Source organism: Nicotiana sylvestris, chromosome 11, assembly GCF_000393655.2.
Source record: "Nicotiana sylvestris chromosome 11, ASM39365v2, whole genome shotgun sequence".
Classification (NCBI taxonomy): Eukaryota; Viridiplantae; Streptophyta; class Magnoliopsida; order Solanales; family Solanaceae; genus Nicotiana; species Nicotiana sylvestris.
The window spans coordinates 40648985-40662496 of record NC_091067.1 but is presented as its reverse complement, the minus strand read 5'-3'; the positions used below and the strand labels follow the sequence as shown (position 1 = coordinate 40662496).

At 38.2% G+C, this 13512-nt stretch overlaps 1 protein-coding gene across 1 annotated transcript; it reads right to left on the bottom strand.

The window, feature by feature from the left end:
* Positions 1-9519: 9519 nt before the first annotated feature.
* Positions 9520-9831, bottom strand: LOC138880958 (uncharacterized mitochondrial protein AtMg00860-like). Its single transcript, XM_070161145.1, has one exon. It carries the CDS (start codon positions 9829-9831, stop codon positions 9520-9522), a length of 312 nt encoding a protein of 103 aa, XP_070017246.1.
* Between the last annotated feature and the right edge of the window lie 3681 nt (positions 9832-13512).

The following is a 13512-nucleotide window of genomic DNA, read 5'->3' as shown; positions in this document are numbered from 1 at the left end:
CAATTTCCTCTAGCGTGGGTTTGAGCTCAAAATCAGAAAAGCGAAACACATTGCGAGTCGGATCCCAAAAAAGTATCAAGGTTTCAATCACGTCCAATCTTGGATTGATGTTCAAAAGTCTGACAAGACCACCCAAAACTTTTATCACAGTTCCTCGGCTACCTTTTCCTAGGTCATTCCACCACATGTGGAGCTGTAAGGGGATCTCTTCAAGAGCTGCGAAGAGTTCGTTTTCATCTGTGCTCATCCTGCACATTTATTAGGGTGATTTAATTTAAAATGTTATGACTCATTTTGACTCAAGAAAAGGTTATCACTATTTTTTTAAAAAAAATTTCATAAAAACTCCGGCTTTGCAAATACGGACTTTCAGTACTTCGGGGAAGAAGATTTTAACGTTGTGCTTGTTAAACGACCAAAACCTTAAAAAAACTACTAAAGGTGGTTGTTCTTGCAAAAACGACCTTCCGACGCCCTTTTGGGGACATTCAACTATTTTAGACAAGAATGACATCACCTTACTTATTTACAATCAAAACAAAATTTTTTTGTTCTTTTTGGGCTATTTTTACAAAAATGAAATTGGACCCGATGGGGCTATTTTGATTTCAATTTTTTTTTTATTTTTGGAATTTCGAAAGAAGAAAGATATTTTTTTAATTTAGACTTATATTGCTTTGTTTTTTTTTTTGGAATTTCGATAGAAAAAACTTCTAAAAAAGAAAGAAAAATATTTTTGGAATTTTATTTTGAATTTATGAAAGAAATGCTTCTAAAAAAAATGAAATATTTTTGAATTTTGAATTTTCTTTACAATTTTGAAAGAAGAATGAAAATACTTTTGGAATTTTGGAAGAAATTAAAAGAAAATATTTTTGTATATATATATATATATATATTTTTTTTTTTAAAAAACAATTAGGGTCTAAAGAAGCAGTAAAAGAAAATATTTTTGTATATATTGTTTTTAAATAAACAATTAGTTTCTAAAGAAGCAAGTAATGGAAAATATTTTTTTTTTGGAATTTTTTGAAAATTGGAGTCTAAAAAAAGACTTTTCTAGAGAGGAAGTAAAGGAAAATATTTTTGGATTTTCTTTTTTGAAAATTATGGGCCGGAACCGATGAGGTTTGCCTACGTATCTCACATCCGGTGAGAATCAGACCCGCGTAGTTCGCCAGTTTTGACAGAACAGGGGAAACATGACAGTTGAAAACTTTGGCTCATTTGGAGATGACTTCTTTTTTTCGGAATTTCGGCAGAGTTTCAGAATTTTCTAAATACCTACCTCTCACTCCTATATTATTATTATTATTATTATTATTATTATTATTATTATTATTATTATTATTATTATTTATATTTTGATTTTTTTTTCGATTTTTTTTTATTTTTTTTTATTTTCTTCCTCTGTTCTAGAAGCCGGTCAACATGCAAGCCAAAACAAACAGATGCGCAAGTAGCACGTAAGATGCATCAGGATGGTCTTTTTCATTTGGGTACACTTGTCCTAGACAGACCCAACCCCTGTGTTGAGTCTCCAAGGTCAAATGCACGTGATGCAAACAAACGTTCCTACTAGGGATCCGACATGAGGCTTGTTATACTAGGTTTAAAAACCTGGGTTTATTGTTCTAGACCTGGCTAACCCAGCGGACAGCTCGAGCCGGGGGGGCAGCGTACCGGGAATACAGAAGTTTCACCGGCTTTGCAACTTGTCCGAACCTCGTTCTAAAATTGGGATAAGACTCTAACAGAAAAGAAGTCACACGAAGTGCACACTTCCCAGATGATTTAGAAGACTCAGAGAGAGGAGGGTTTCGTAGCAATTTATATACAGTCCAAACAATATCAAAGCGGTAAAAGCGGCATTTAGCATATTAGGCTCAACATGTAAAAATCAAATAAAGCAAGCCAACTATAAAGTTATTCTAAGCTCGAATTCTTGAACCCTGAACCAGAGATTTTGGGTTCGTTCTCCAGCAGAGTCGCCAGAGCTGTCACACCTCCTTTTTACACACCCGAAGGTAGTACAAGGGAGTTTTTCCAATTAAAGTGACATTATTCGAAATGAGATTAATTTATTCAATTTTGTTCAGAGTCGCCACTTGGAATAGTTTATTTGGTGTCCCAAGTCACCGATTTATTTTATATCCCAAATCGAGGAAAATTTCGACTTTCCTTTTTGAAGTCTGCGAACCATAAATTCTGAATAAGGAACTCTATTAACCCGGAGGAAGGTGTTAGGCATCCCCGGATTCTGTGGTTCTAGCACAGTCGCTTAAACTATTATAACTGGCATATTATCTGATTTTAATACATGTTTTAAACTATTGTGCATTTTTACCTTATAACCGCTTTTATTTAATTATTGTTACATATTGCGAATCATGTCACGAGAACCGTACTCACGATCTACAACATGTTTAATTTTTTTTAAAGATTAAATTGTGGCCGGGTCACATAACTGTACCCCCGGATTTTAGTAACTAGGTGTCACAAACTACGTTACAGGAACCGTACCCGTAGCTATGACAATTATTCAATTAACGCACCTAAAGTAAACTACGAAAGTTCAAGCCAATTTCTATTTTTTTTAGCTTGCGTTTTCTATCTCTTTTATACATGCACGAACATATACATACTTCAAAAGTTTTTGTAAAAAAGGAAGATATATATTTAAATTTGCTCGACATATGTAACTTAATGTACAAGTCATGAAAATACATAGACTAGTAAAAAAAGGATTGGATAAATCAGGAGGCAAAAAGTCCAAGAACAAGAAAACGTGAGGCAGAGAGGATAGGGGGACAAATTTTGACGTTAAACTAATCAAATAAATAAAGTAGATTGTGGTTGTAAAAGCTGGAGTGCACAAACAACTCATTAACAAACTATTGAGGAATCATTATGCCTAAGAGTTGAAACATGTGATACTATATATCTTTATATTTTTGCTACTAAAAAAACTATATACCTCATGATGCCGCTTATCTTATTTCTGAAAGTGGAGTATAGAATATAATCTACGGCTTGTTTGCTATTAAAAGATAACCATTGTTGGCCATCAGATCCTCGATTTAAGAGCAAATTTGCTTGGATTTTACTCTCTTCCTCGATGACAAGAAATGGAAATTAAAAAAAATTAGTAAAGACTCCCAAAGCAAATAACAGATTCAAAAATCTTTACAGCATTTACTTCCTCAACATTTAATCTAAAGTTTAATATTTTCGATTCATTACACTACTTTATTCAAATGGAAACCAAACATTCATCCATGACACACTAGAATAGCAGAAATCGTATTTTTGAGCAAATCCAAAAATCTAAAAGGAATTCAATAACTTTATATAACCATTCAGCAAAACATAATACAAAGGATTTGGGACTGACCTAACAGAGTTAAGCGGACACCAAGAGATAAGTCAAAGAAAGGCAGAATCCAAATCACATGAGGAGCTCAAGAAACAATTTCAACAGTAGCAACAGAGCAGCAAACCTTTACCCGAATCCAGCTGAAAATTTTGAATTTTGATGCCTTTGCTTTCAGCTCTTTTGAGTGTGAAGAACTTTCAAAGTGAGTCTCTCAAATGTTGGGTGTGAATTCAGGTGTGCATTTTCAAAGAAGCTTTCGTGGTAAAATGAGTGTGTGCGGCCGTTTTTCTTGGTAAGAAAAGGTGAGATCTGTTGTATTTGTCTGTTGCTTGGAGAAAAAATCCAAGAAGAAGAAGAGAGCTCTCTTGCAAAATGCGCCATTTTCTATATATAATTTTTTAAAGGTGAGGTCTTGATGTGTGTGTTATAAGTGGAGAGAATGACGAAGAGTGGGTGGAGGAAATATTTTTTGGGGAGAGTGAGCAACATGAGTGGAGAAAATGGGAAAAGTGGGTAGTGAGTGGAGAAAGTGAGGAAAGTGGATAGTGAGTGGAGAAAGTGGGGAGAGTGGAGAACATGAGTGAGGAAAATGGGGAAAGTGGGTAGTGAGTGGAGAAAGTGGGAAAAGTGGGGAGAATGGGGAACATGAGTGGGGAAAATGAGAAAAGTGGATAGTGAGCGGAGAAAGTGAAAAAAGTGGGTAGTGAGTAGAGAAAAGTAAAAATAAATTTAAACATGGTCAAAAATAAGCTGATCACAATGGTCAGCATCACCGACTGGTGTCTCCCTATTTGCTACCCAAACTACTGTTTGCACGGGAACTTCCTTGTACCATATGCCTATGTAGTAATTGAGAGAGTTCTCTGGTTGGAAGAAACCAAGCTCAAACTTCCCACCTGAAGATACAATTGTTTGGCCTATAGAAAGAGATTCATTCCAAGAAATGCTGGCCCCTCCAAATGAGAGATTGGTGTTGAGACTAAAGCATAAAAATAGCACAACAAGTATCAGAAACGAATAGCTCTTCTTCATTTCTAATTGACCATAGAATGGATGGTGTAAAAAGAAAAGATAGGGAGAGTCATTGTCTCCTTTATAAGCGTCTCGAAGAGAGGAGACTTTTCTTCTTGTAGTCAATGAACCCAGTCAAAGAAATCATCTGTCATCTATTTCAATCTTTGACGGAAATATCCTATATACTTTATTCCATAGTCTTTCAATTGTCAATATCAACCTTCTATCATGAATAAACTATTATGGATTGGTTTTTATTTCAAACCTATCTTTGATTTTTCCTCAAACTTAAAGAATACCTCGTCACCCATTACAAAAGCAGTTGGTCAAAATGGTTCTTATTAAAAAAATCCCCCTCATTCTCAACTAATATTAGCTGGACGTTTGTGAGAGAGATTAACTGTTTATTTGTGAAGAAGAGAGATTAACTATTTAAAGGGAAAAAAGAATTTAGAGGACCAGATTAAAATGCCAAAAAGTTTGACTTCAAATGTGGAATTGTTTTTGCTTTACTCTGCTCCTTAAAGATACCAAATAAATAAACTCTAATTTAATCTTTTGGCACTGTACATTTTGTTAAGTAAAATACATGTACATTAGGGGGTGTTTGGTATTTCTAATTTTCCCATGTTTGGTTGGCCTAAATGTTTTGGAAAACATTTTCAAAACATTTTCCTCATTACTCATTTTCCTACAATTGGAGGAAAATATTTTCCCCATCAAGAAAAGGGAAAATATTTTCCAAAACTCCTTCTCAACCTTCCTTACCCTATTCCCCATTCCTGCCAACCCACCCCAACCCACCCCAACCTCACCCCCACACCCCACCCCAACACTGCCCCACCTCCACCACCCACCCTACTACCCCTCTCCACCCTCAATAAAAATATTATTAATAGTACTTTCTTTTCAGGTTATAGATAGATTTTTTTAATTTCAACAAATGAGTATTTTTTTTTCATGATATAAAAAAGTATTTTTTTCATTTTAACAAAATAATACTTTCTTTTCATATATATATATATATATACTAGATGGGCATGGCCCGTGCTTGGAGCACGAGCCAATATTTAAAATTCCAAGTGGGTGTTAATTTTGGATGCGTTGCAGCAAAGAATTTAAGATCATGGAAAATCATAAGTTAGAATCACATAAGCTTACATAATACAGCGGGTATGTATATTAAATGATTGATGTGTAGAGAGTATACATATATAATAGTTGACAACCTATTCTCTCTAGCCAAGTGTTACTCCACAAACTATAAACATTACTTCTCAAAAGAAGATTATGCATCAAGTATCCTGTATACAAAAGTGTATTTAGGTGATACGGCAAATAATGTCAAATAACTTTTAAGTTATTAATATCAACCAAGTACTAATACCCTCAATTTAGGAGAGAAATTAACCCTCAAAGTAACATACTTGCTGATACAAATGCACCTTCATAGGCAATATAGGCATTACACATATCAAAAATAAAGTAAAACCATAAATGACAGGTAAAATTGCTCATTTCAATCCTCACATGCACATAATCAACTCATTCAACGTACTTTGAGCAGGAAAAGTACAATGAGATAGAAGTAGCACAATTCTCTTTTTAAATGAATCAACTTAAGAATACCTTGAAATGAACCTACTGCTTTTCTGCAATTTTTCGTGGTTACAAAGTCCTGGCTATGAGTTTGCCTGTCAACTTTATCCACCACAAGCTATTTTTGTTTCTCCTCCATGTTGAAAGTTGTAAAGCAATAAGTTGTTTTTGCTTTTTAGCTTCAAAAATTCTTAATTTGTAGTCATTCTACACCGCCATCCAAGACATACCAGATCTGCAAAGCCAAAAAAATATTAATACATATGCATGCACAAGAATACACTCCAATGGTAAATGAAGTAAAATCACTTTGATGTTTGCAACAGAATAGGAGATTCCTAAGGCACTATCTTACAACAACAAAAACAACAACAAATCCAGTTTGATCCCAACAGGTGGGGTCTGGGGAGGGTAGTCTGTACGCAGACCTTACCTCTACCTAATACAGGTAGAGAGGCTGTTTCCAATAGACCCTCGGCTCAAGAAGGACAGGAAGAAGAGAAAAGCAAGGAAAGAAGAAAGATGGAAGATAAAAGAAAAAGGGAGAGATGAAGGATAAGTGCCTCCTAAGGCAATATCTTAAATAGTAGTAATGATTTTGATTAAAATTGCCTGCCTGAGATCTCACTTAACCATCAGAAATCTCAATTATCATACAAATGAACCTCATACCTTTATGAGTTACTATAGATAATGGAAGCAATGAATTTTCGGATAATATGGCAGTATAGCACCGAACCTTAATAGTTCTATTTTGAAAAGCATCTTGTCCCAAAGCAGCAAATATATGGAGTTTTTATTCTAGGTTGCTTAATCATAATTATCCAGACTCATCTAATCTTATATTTAACATATCAAAATCTCACAAAGTCAGTGGAGTAAATCTGACAAAGAGAAAAGCTCACTCCAATCTTTACAATGAATCAGTAACATAGCTTTTGGAGCAATTATAGAGTATTTATTCTAAATCAATCCAAAGAAGGCGAAGAGAACATGGACATTCCAAATAAAGCTGGAAAAAAACTAACATAGGACTTATTAAGGAATCCTCAATATGAAATAACAACTACAACTACTAAAAGACTGTCGGACTTGTAGCAGGACTTTGCCTCTGTTCCAGTTGAGTGAGAGTTCTTTTTAGCAGCAAAATTTAAGACCTGACATTGCACTTGTAAGTACACCAAAAATTGCATTCGTCAAAGTGAAGCAACAAAAATGACACCTCAATTTAAGATCCCAGTCCATATTGACTTACTCACACGAAATGATTATGATTGATCAATCATCATTACCTCAATTCCAAATTAGTTACACTCTACTATATATGTATCATCTATATTCACTCTGTCCTATTTAGAAGAACGTGTTTATGCATTTGCAGTGGCAGACCTGGTGTTTCATGCAGAATACAGGAGCTCAATAACTACACTTTCTCTTTGTTTTTCGCTCTGTCCTATTTAGAAGAACGTGTATATGCATTTGCAGTGGCAGACCTGGTGTTTCACGCAGAATACAGGAGCTCAATAACTACACTTTCTCTTTGTTTTTCAAAATATAAGTTAGTGATCAATATTTTCTTTAAAAAAAATTATTAAGAATTTTAAGATCTTCAAGGGTACTTGTTCTCCAAAATAAAGACCTCAGGAGTGCAAAAAATTTCATCAAGAATAGAATGTAGAGTATCACGCACTTTTTTTTTTTTGTTTTTGCCTAATTTGATATGTTTGACCAAGTTTATTTGGAAAAAAAAGTATTTTTTTTTCAAAAGCACTTTTTTTTCTTGCCTAATTTGATGTGTTTGACCAAGCTTATTTGGAAAAAAAGTGTTTTTGGGAAGAAGCAGAAGCAGAAAAAAGTATCTTTCCAAAAGTAGAAGCAAAAGCAGTTTTGTCATCTCTATTTTCATTCACAACAATACTCCCCTCCTGAAAAGCAACCTTGTCCTCAAGGTTGAGATCAACTGGATTTACCGTGTCAGTGATATCTCCCAAAAGCAAAGGAGTGACCTGATGATTAGCAGTTCCAACACATCGTTTCAACATAGAAACATGAAAGACCGAGTGGATCTTAGCAGACTCGGGCAGCGCTAGGCGGTAGGCAACATTGCCAATGCGTTTCAACACCTGGTAAGGACCAAAATATCGTCTGCCAATCTTGTGATCTCGCTGCAAGCGCAGAGAAGTCTGCCTAAATGGTTTTAATTTGACGTACACCCAATCACCAATAGCAAAGGTCGTATTAGTGCGGGACTTATCTGCCAATAGCTTCATACGGTTCTGAGCCTTTAACAAATTGTGCTTAAGAATCTGTAGAACTTCATCATGTTGCAGCATGTAGGACTCAACTAATTCGCTCGCAGTGCTGCCCAAATTATAGCGAGCGATGGTTGGAGGTTCACGGCCATAGAGTGCTTGAAAAGGAGTCATGCCAGCTGCAGTTTGATAAGAGGTGTTATACCAATATTCTGCCCATGGTATCATGGCAACCCAGTGGGAAGGAACCTCAGTGACGAAGCAGCGCAAATACTGTTCCACACACGTGTTGAGTGCCTCAGATTGCCCATCCGTCTGAGGATGATAAGCAGTACTCATGGCAAGAGTCGACCCTTGTAAACGATGAATTTCTTGCCAAAACAAGTGTAGAAACCTAGGGTCACGATCAGTCACGATAGTTCGGGGAGGGCCATGGAGCCTTATTATACCTACCACGAAAGCCTCTACCACAGTTTGAGTCGAAAAAGTAGAAGGCAGTGGTATGAAGTGCCCATATTTCGTGAGTCGATCTACTACAGTCATGATGGTAGTCTTCCCTTTCGAACTTGGAAGACATGTGATAAAGTCCATCACAATGTCCTCAAAAACTTGATCAGGGATGGGCAATGGCTGCAATAAGCCCGCAGGATGAAGGTGAGAGTCCTTCATCTGTTGGCATATCTGACAGGCTGCCACAAAAATTTGTACATCGCGACGCATATGCCTCCAAAAGAAATTAGATGCCAAATGATGGAAGGCGCGAGCAACCCCATCATGTCCTCCAGTAGGAGTGGCATGGAACTCAAAAATTAGTTGCAGGCGTAAGGAAGAATCTGAAGGAATAACTCCTTCCTTTATAAAAGAGTAACCCATCTTTGAATAGATAGTCTTCATAGCCAACATCCCCACGACTCAAAGCCTGTTGAATGTCGACCAACTCCGGATTGGAGTGGTTTAATTGCTTCGACTCAAACTCAATAGCAAAAGAATTGACCGATAGAGTCATGAAGGTCGCTTCTGAAGTTCGAGAAAGAGCATCTGCGGCAGAGTTTTGTTTACCAGGCCGATACAAAATGCGAAAGTCATATCCCACAAGTTTAGTGAGCCACTTCTGTTGCTCAGGTGTTTGTATGGTCTGCATAGTCAAGTTCCTCAATGATTGCTGATCAGTAAAGATTATGAACTGACATTCCAAAAGGTACTGCCGCCATTTACTCACAGCCTGAGTAATGACAAACATATCTCTGTGATAAGTGGATGCCTTCTGCATACGAGAGTTTAACTTTTGCTGTAGTAAGCAATGGGGTGGCCTCGTTGTGATAGAATAGCCCTGATACCTTGCCCAGATGCGTCAGTTTCCACCTGAAATTCCCGACTAAAATCTGGTAGAGCCAAAAGAGGGGTGGAGCCCAACTTGGCCTTCAAAGCATCAAAGGCACTTTGTTCTACATCTGCCCACTTGAAAGAGTCCTTGCGCAAAAAATTATTCAAATGACCATCTATAGCAGCATAATGATGGATAAATCTATGGTAATAACCTGCAAGGCCAAGGAAACTGCGAATTTCCTTTACAGAAGGAGGGGTGGCCATTGTTGGATAGCAATGATCTTTTCAGGGTCTACGGACAGTCCTTGGGCAGAGATGATGTGGCCCAAATAATCCACGGATGGTTGGCCAAATAAACATTTGGATCGCTTGGCGACTAGCTGATGGTCGTGTAACAACTGCAGGACCACATGTAAATGTTCCATCTGTGCATTTTAGGATGAACTATAGACCAATATATCATCAAAGAATACCAAGACGAAACGGCGTAAATGGGGCAGAAAACTTCATTCATAGTTTCCTAAAAGGTGGAAGGGGCATTCGCCAAGCCAAACGACATTACCAAGAATTCGTAGTGCCCATCGTGGGTACGAAAAACAGTCTTGGCCATATCTTCAGGCCTGACCTTGATTTGATGATATCCGGATAACAAGTCCAGCTTGGAAAAATAACAAGCTCCGTGCAATTCATCAATGGTGGGAATTGGAAATCGATCACGAACTGTGATAGCATTTAGTGCTCTATAGTCAACGCAAAACCTCCATGTACTATCCTTCTTGCATACTAGCAATACCGAGGACGAAAACGGGCTGGTACTGGGTCGTATCACTCCCTCCTTGAGCATATCTATCACAAGTTGCTCCATAGCGTGTTTCTGGAAATAGGGGTACCTATATGGTTTTACATTTACAGGTGGTGCCCCCAGGGTGAGGTGTATCAAGTGATCCTGGGCATGGGAAGGAGGCAAACCGGCTGACTTCTGAAAGATATCAGCATAAGACTCCAATAGGCTGCACAAGTCAGGGGCCATCTCGTCTGTCGTTCCTCTCTCATCAACGATCATCTCTAGGAAAAAGAAAAAGGAAATAGCATCAGTTGCTGCCATGCGCCTCAAACTATGCAACTGAATTTGGTGAGCGTTGGTGGGAGAATCTCCATGCCATAGCACTTTGGACCCCTTCAAAGTAAATTCAAACTCCCGTGTTGCATAATCAGTGACAATGCGCCCCAAAGTTGCCAACCATGCTACCCCAAGTACTATATCAGCCCCGTGGAAAGGTAGGACATACATGTCCTCAATCAGCGTAGTTCCTTGAATCAACAAGGCGACTTGGCGCACTACTCCTTCACAATGAAGTCTCTGGCCACTGCCCACCATTACGGCAAAACTGGGAATAACCTCAATTTGAAGTTGAAGGTGTTTAGCTGCTCGTGGTTGAACAAAGTTGTGAGTACTTCCGACGTCTACCAATACTTGGACGGGCGATCCACTCACTTGCCCAGTGAATCGCAAAGTTGATGGGGAGATTCCACCAGTTAAAGCATGGTAAGAAATAGCTGATTGCTCCTGTAATTCCAAACATTGCAACTCTTCGGCTATGAAATCATCAGTAACAAAGGATTCCGGCAAGCCAAGGTCTACATCGGACCCATCTGTAAGCAATAAAAGCTGAGGAGGCATCTTACATTTATGACCAGCAGTATATTTCTCTTCACAATATTAGCACAATCCACGTTCCCGATGACTCTGTAATTCAGCATGAGATAGGCGTTTGATGGGTGGACAATTTGGTGGGTAAGAGCTAGATGCGACTGGAATGGGAGGACTCGAGGATTTTATGGTATGGGGTGACGGTGCAAAATTAGGTGTGGGTAACAGTGGTGGAGTTTTGGTGAAGGCTGGTCGGATGGGCCCTTTTTCAGCCTGGATCCTTTTTTCGTGAATATGGCCCAAATCTAACGTCTCCTCATAAGTTTTTGGCCTGTGGACAAGCACTAAATTCTTAATATCCTCTCTGAGCCCAGAAATAAAGAGACGTACCATACGACCATCGGTCATGTCATCTGTTTTGTTGGCAATAGTCTCAAACTGACTCTGAAAATCTGATATGGTGGTGGTCTGTCTGAGTTTCGCCAAGGGTCCATCAACTAATTCTAACCCTTTCTGACGGAAACGGATTCGCACCTTTGCTGCAAAATGATCCCAATCCACCAGTTGTTTATTCCAAAAAAAGCCAACGATATCATTCGAGAGCTTCTCCGTCCAAGTAGAAGGAGGGGATTGAGATCCTTTGATCCCCTGCTATGTGGTAAAAATCGAAGTAGCGATCTGCTTGAAAAATCCAGGCCTCCGGATTATCACCACGAAACCGCCCTATCTCCACCGGACCTCTATGGCGAATAATTGATGCCACCGTAGGTTGGTCATCGTGTGGGCTCTCTCCCATGGCGATGGCGAGTGACTTCCATTGTTGGGTCTCGATGTTGATTTCCCACCACTTCCAGTAACAATGAACGGATATCAGCAAGGATTGAATCCTTCACTCCTTGAACTGAGTCTTCTATGAGAGACTTGAGTTTTTGGTCATCCATTTTAGACCTCTCAATAAAAGCACCAATGTTACAAATTCAAAAGAGCAGAAGGGTGCAACTCAAATAAATAGAAAATAGTACCACAATTGTTGATTGATTAAACTGAAACTCGTTTACAAAGACAAAGACGGATGAAATCTCTAAAGCAAAAATTACAATGAAATATTGGAACTAGCAACAACTAAGTTTAAAGGAAGTAGAAGAAGGTGAGGAATACAGAAGAACTAGGAAGAGAAATAGAATCATTCATAACAACTCAATTGACTCCTTGCAATGCTGATTTTGTGGTGCCTTATACTGCTGCCCAATTAGTTTTACCCCTTGTCACGTGCATTTCCCCCTTTCCTGACGTAGTCCTCAAGTCGTTTAGGCGAAATGATCATTTTAGAAGTCTTGCGTGGCATTCCCATGTGCTGTGCTTGCGTGGCTTCCACGTCATCTCTATTTTCATTCACAACACGGACTGTGGAGCATTAGGCTCCCAATAGGCATTATATCTGCATCTAGATTATTATTACATAAATTAGTTTTTCTTTCAAAAGAAGTACCTAAAATATCTGCTCAAATATGTATGGCGGCACATATTGGAGTTGGAGGAACTACAAAAATAGCTGGTTTTCCAAAATGAGATCCCTTGGCGTCTTCCTTTGGTAATGCATTTGCTACTCTATTCTGTTCCCTGAAAGTATGTATGATCAACGGTTTTCCCAGTTCCTCCATTAATTGCCTGCATTCATTAACAATGGGTTTGTAAGTAAGATTTCCATGATTGAGCATGTTAATTACCTGAGTCAGTATTGATTTCCAATGGCATGAGGTTTTGCTGTTTTGCAATTTGCAATCCATGCAGACGGGCTGTCAGTTCTGCCCTGTTGTAAGCAGCACGCATGATACTTCCCATAAAGCCAATCACCCAGCTCTCTTGATAATTCCTAAATAAGACCACCTGTACCAGCAACTCCTGGGTTTCCTGGAGGAACCAACAGTGTTGAATTTGAAAAAAACTCCCATCTCTGGGGGTTTGCTTCTATTGCTTCCAGCCCTTTGGCTACGGGTTCGAACCCAGTAGCTTTGGTCCAAACTTTATATTTGTCTTAAGAAATTCATTGAATACGTACAAATTATTAAGTTAGAACCCAATAACTTAAAAGAAGCAATGGTATGTAAGCATAAATTATAATTCTACCAGGATCTTGAACATGATAATCTTACATGTAATCATCATAGAAAACATACGTGAAGCGGAATCCATTATCTTGAAGCGGAAGCGTTAATTCAAAACTGGTTTCTAGCCCCTTGCCCTAACTTTATGTTACCACCGCCTTTAGAGATGGAAGAGAAAATAAAGGAAAT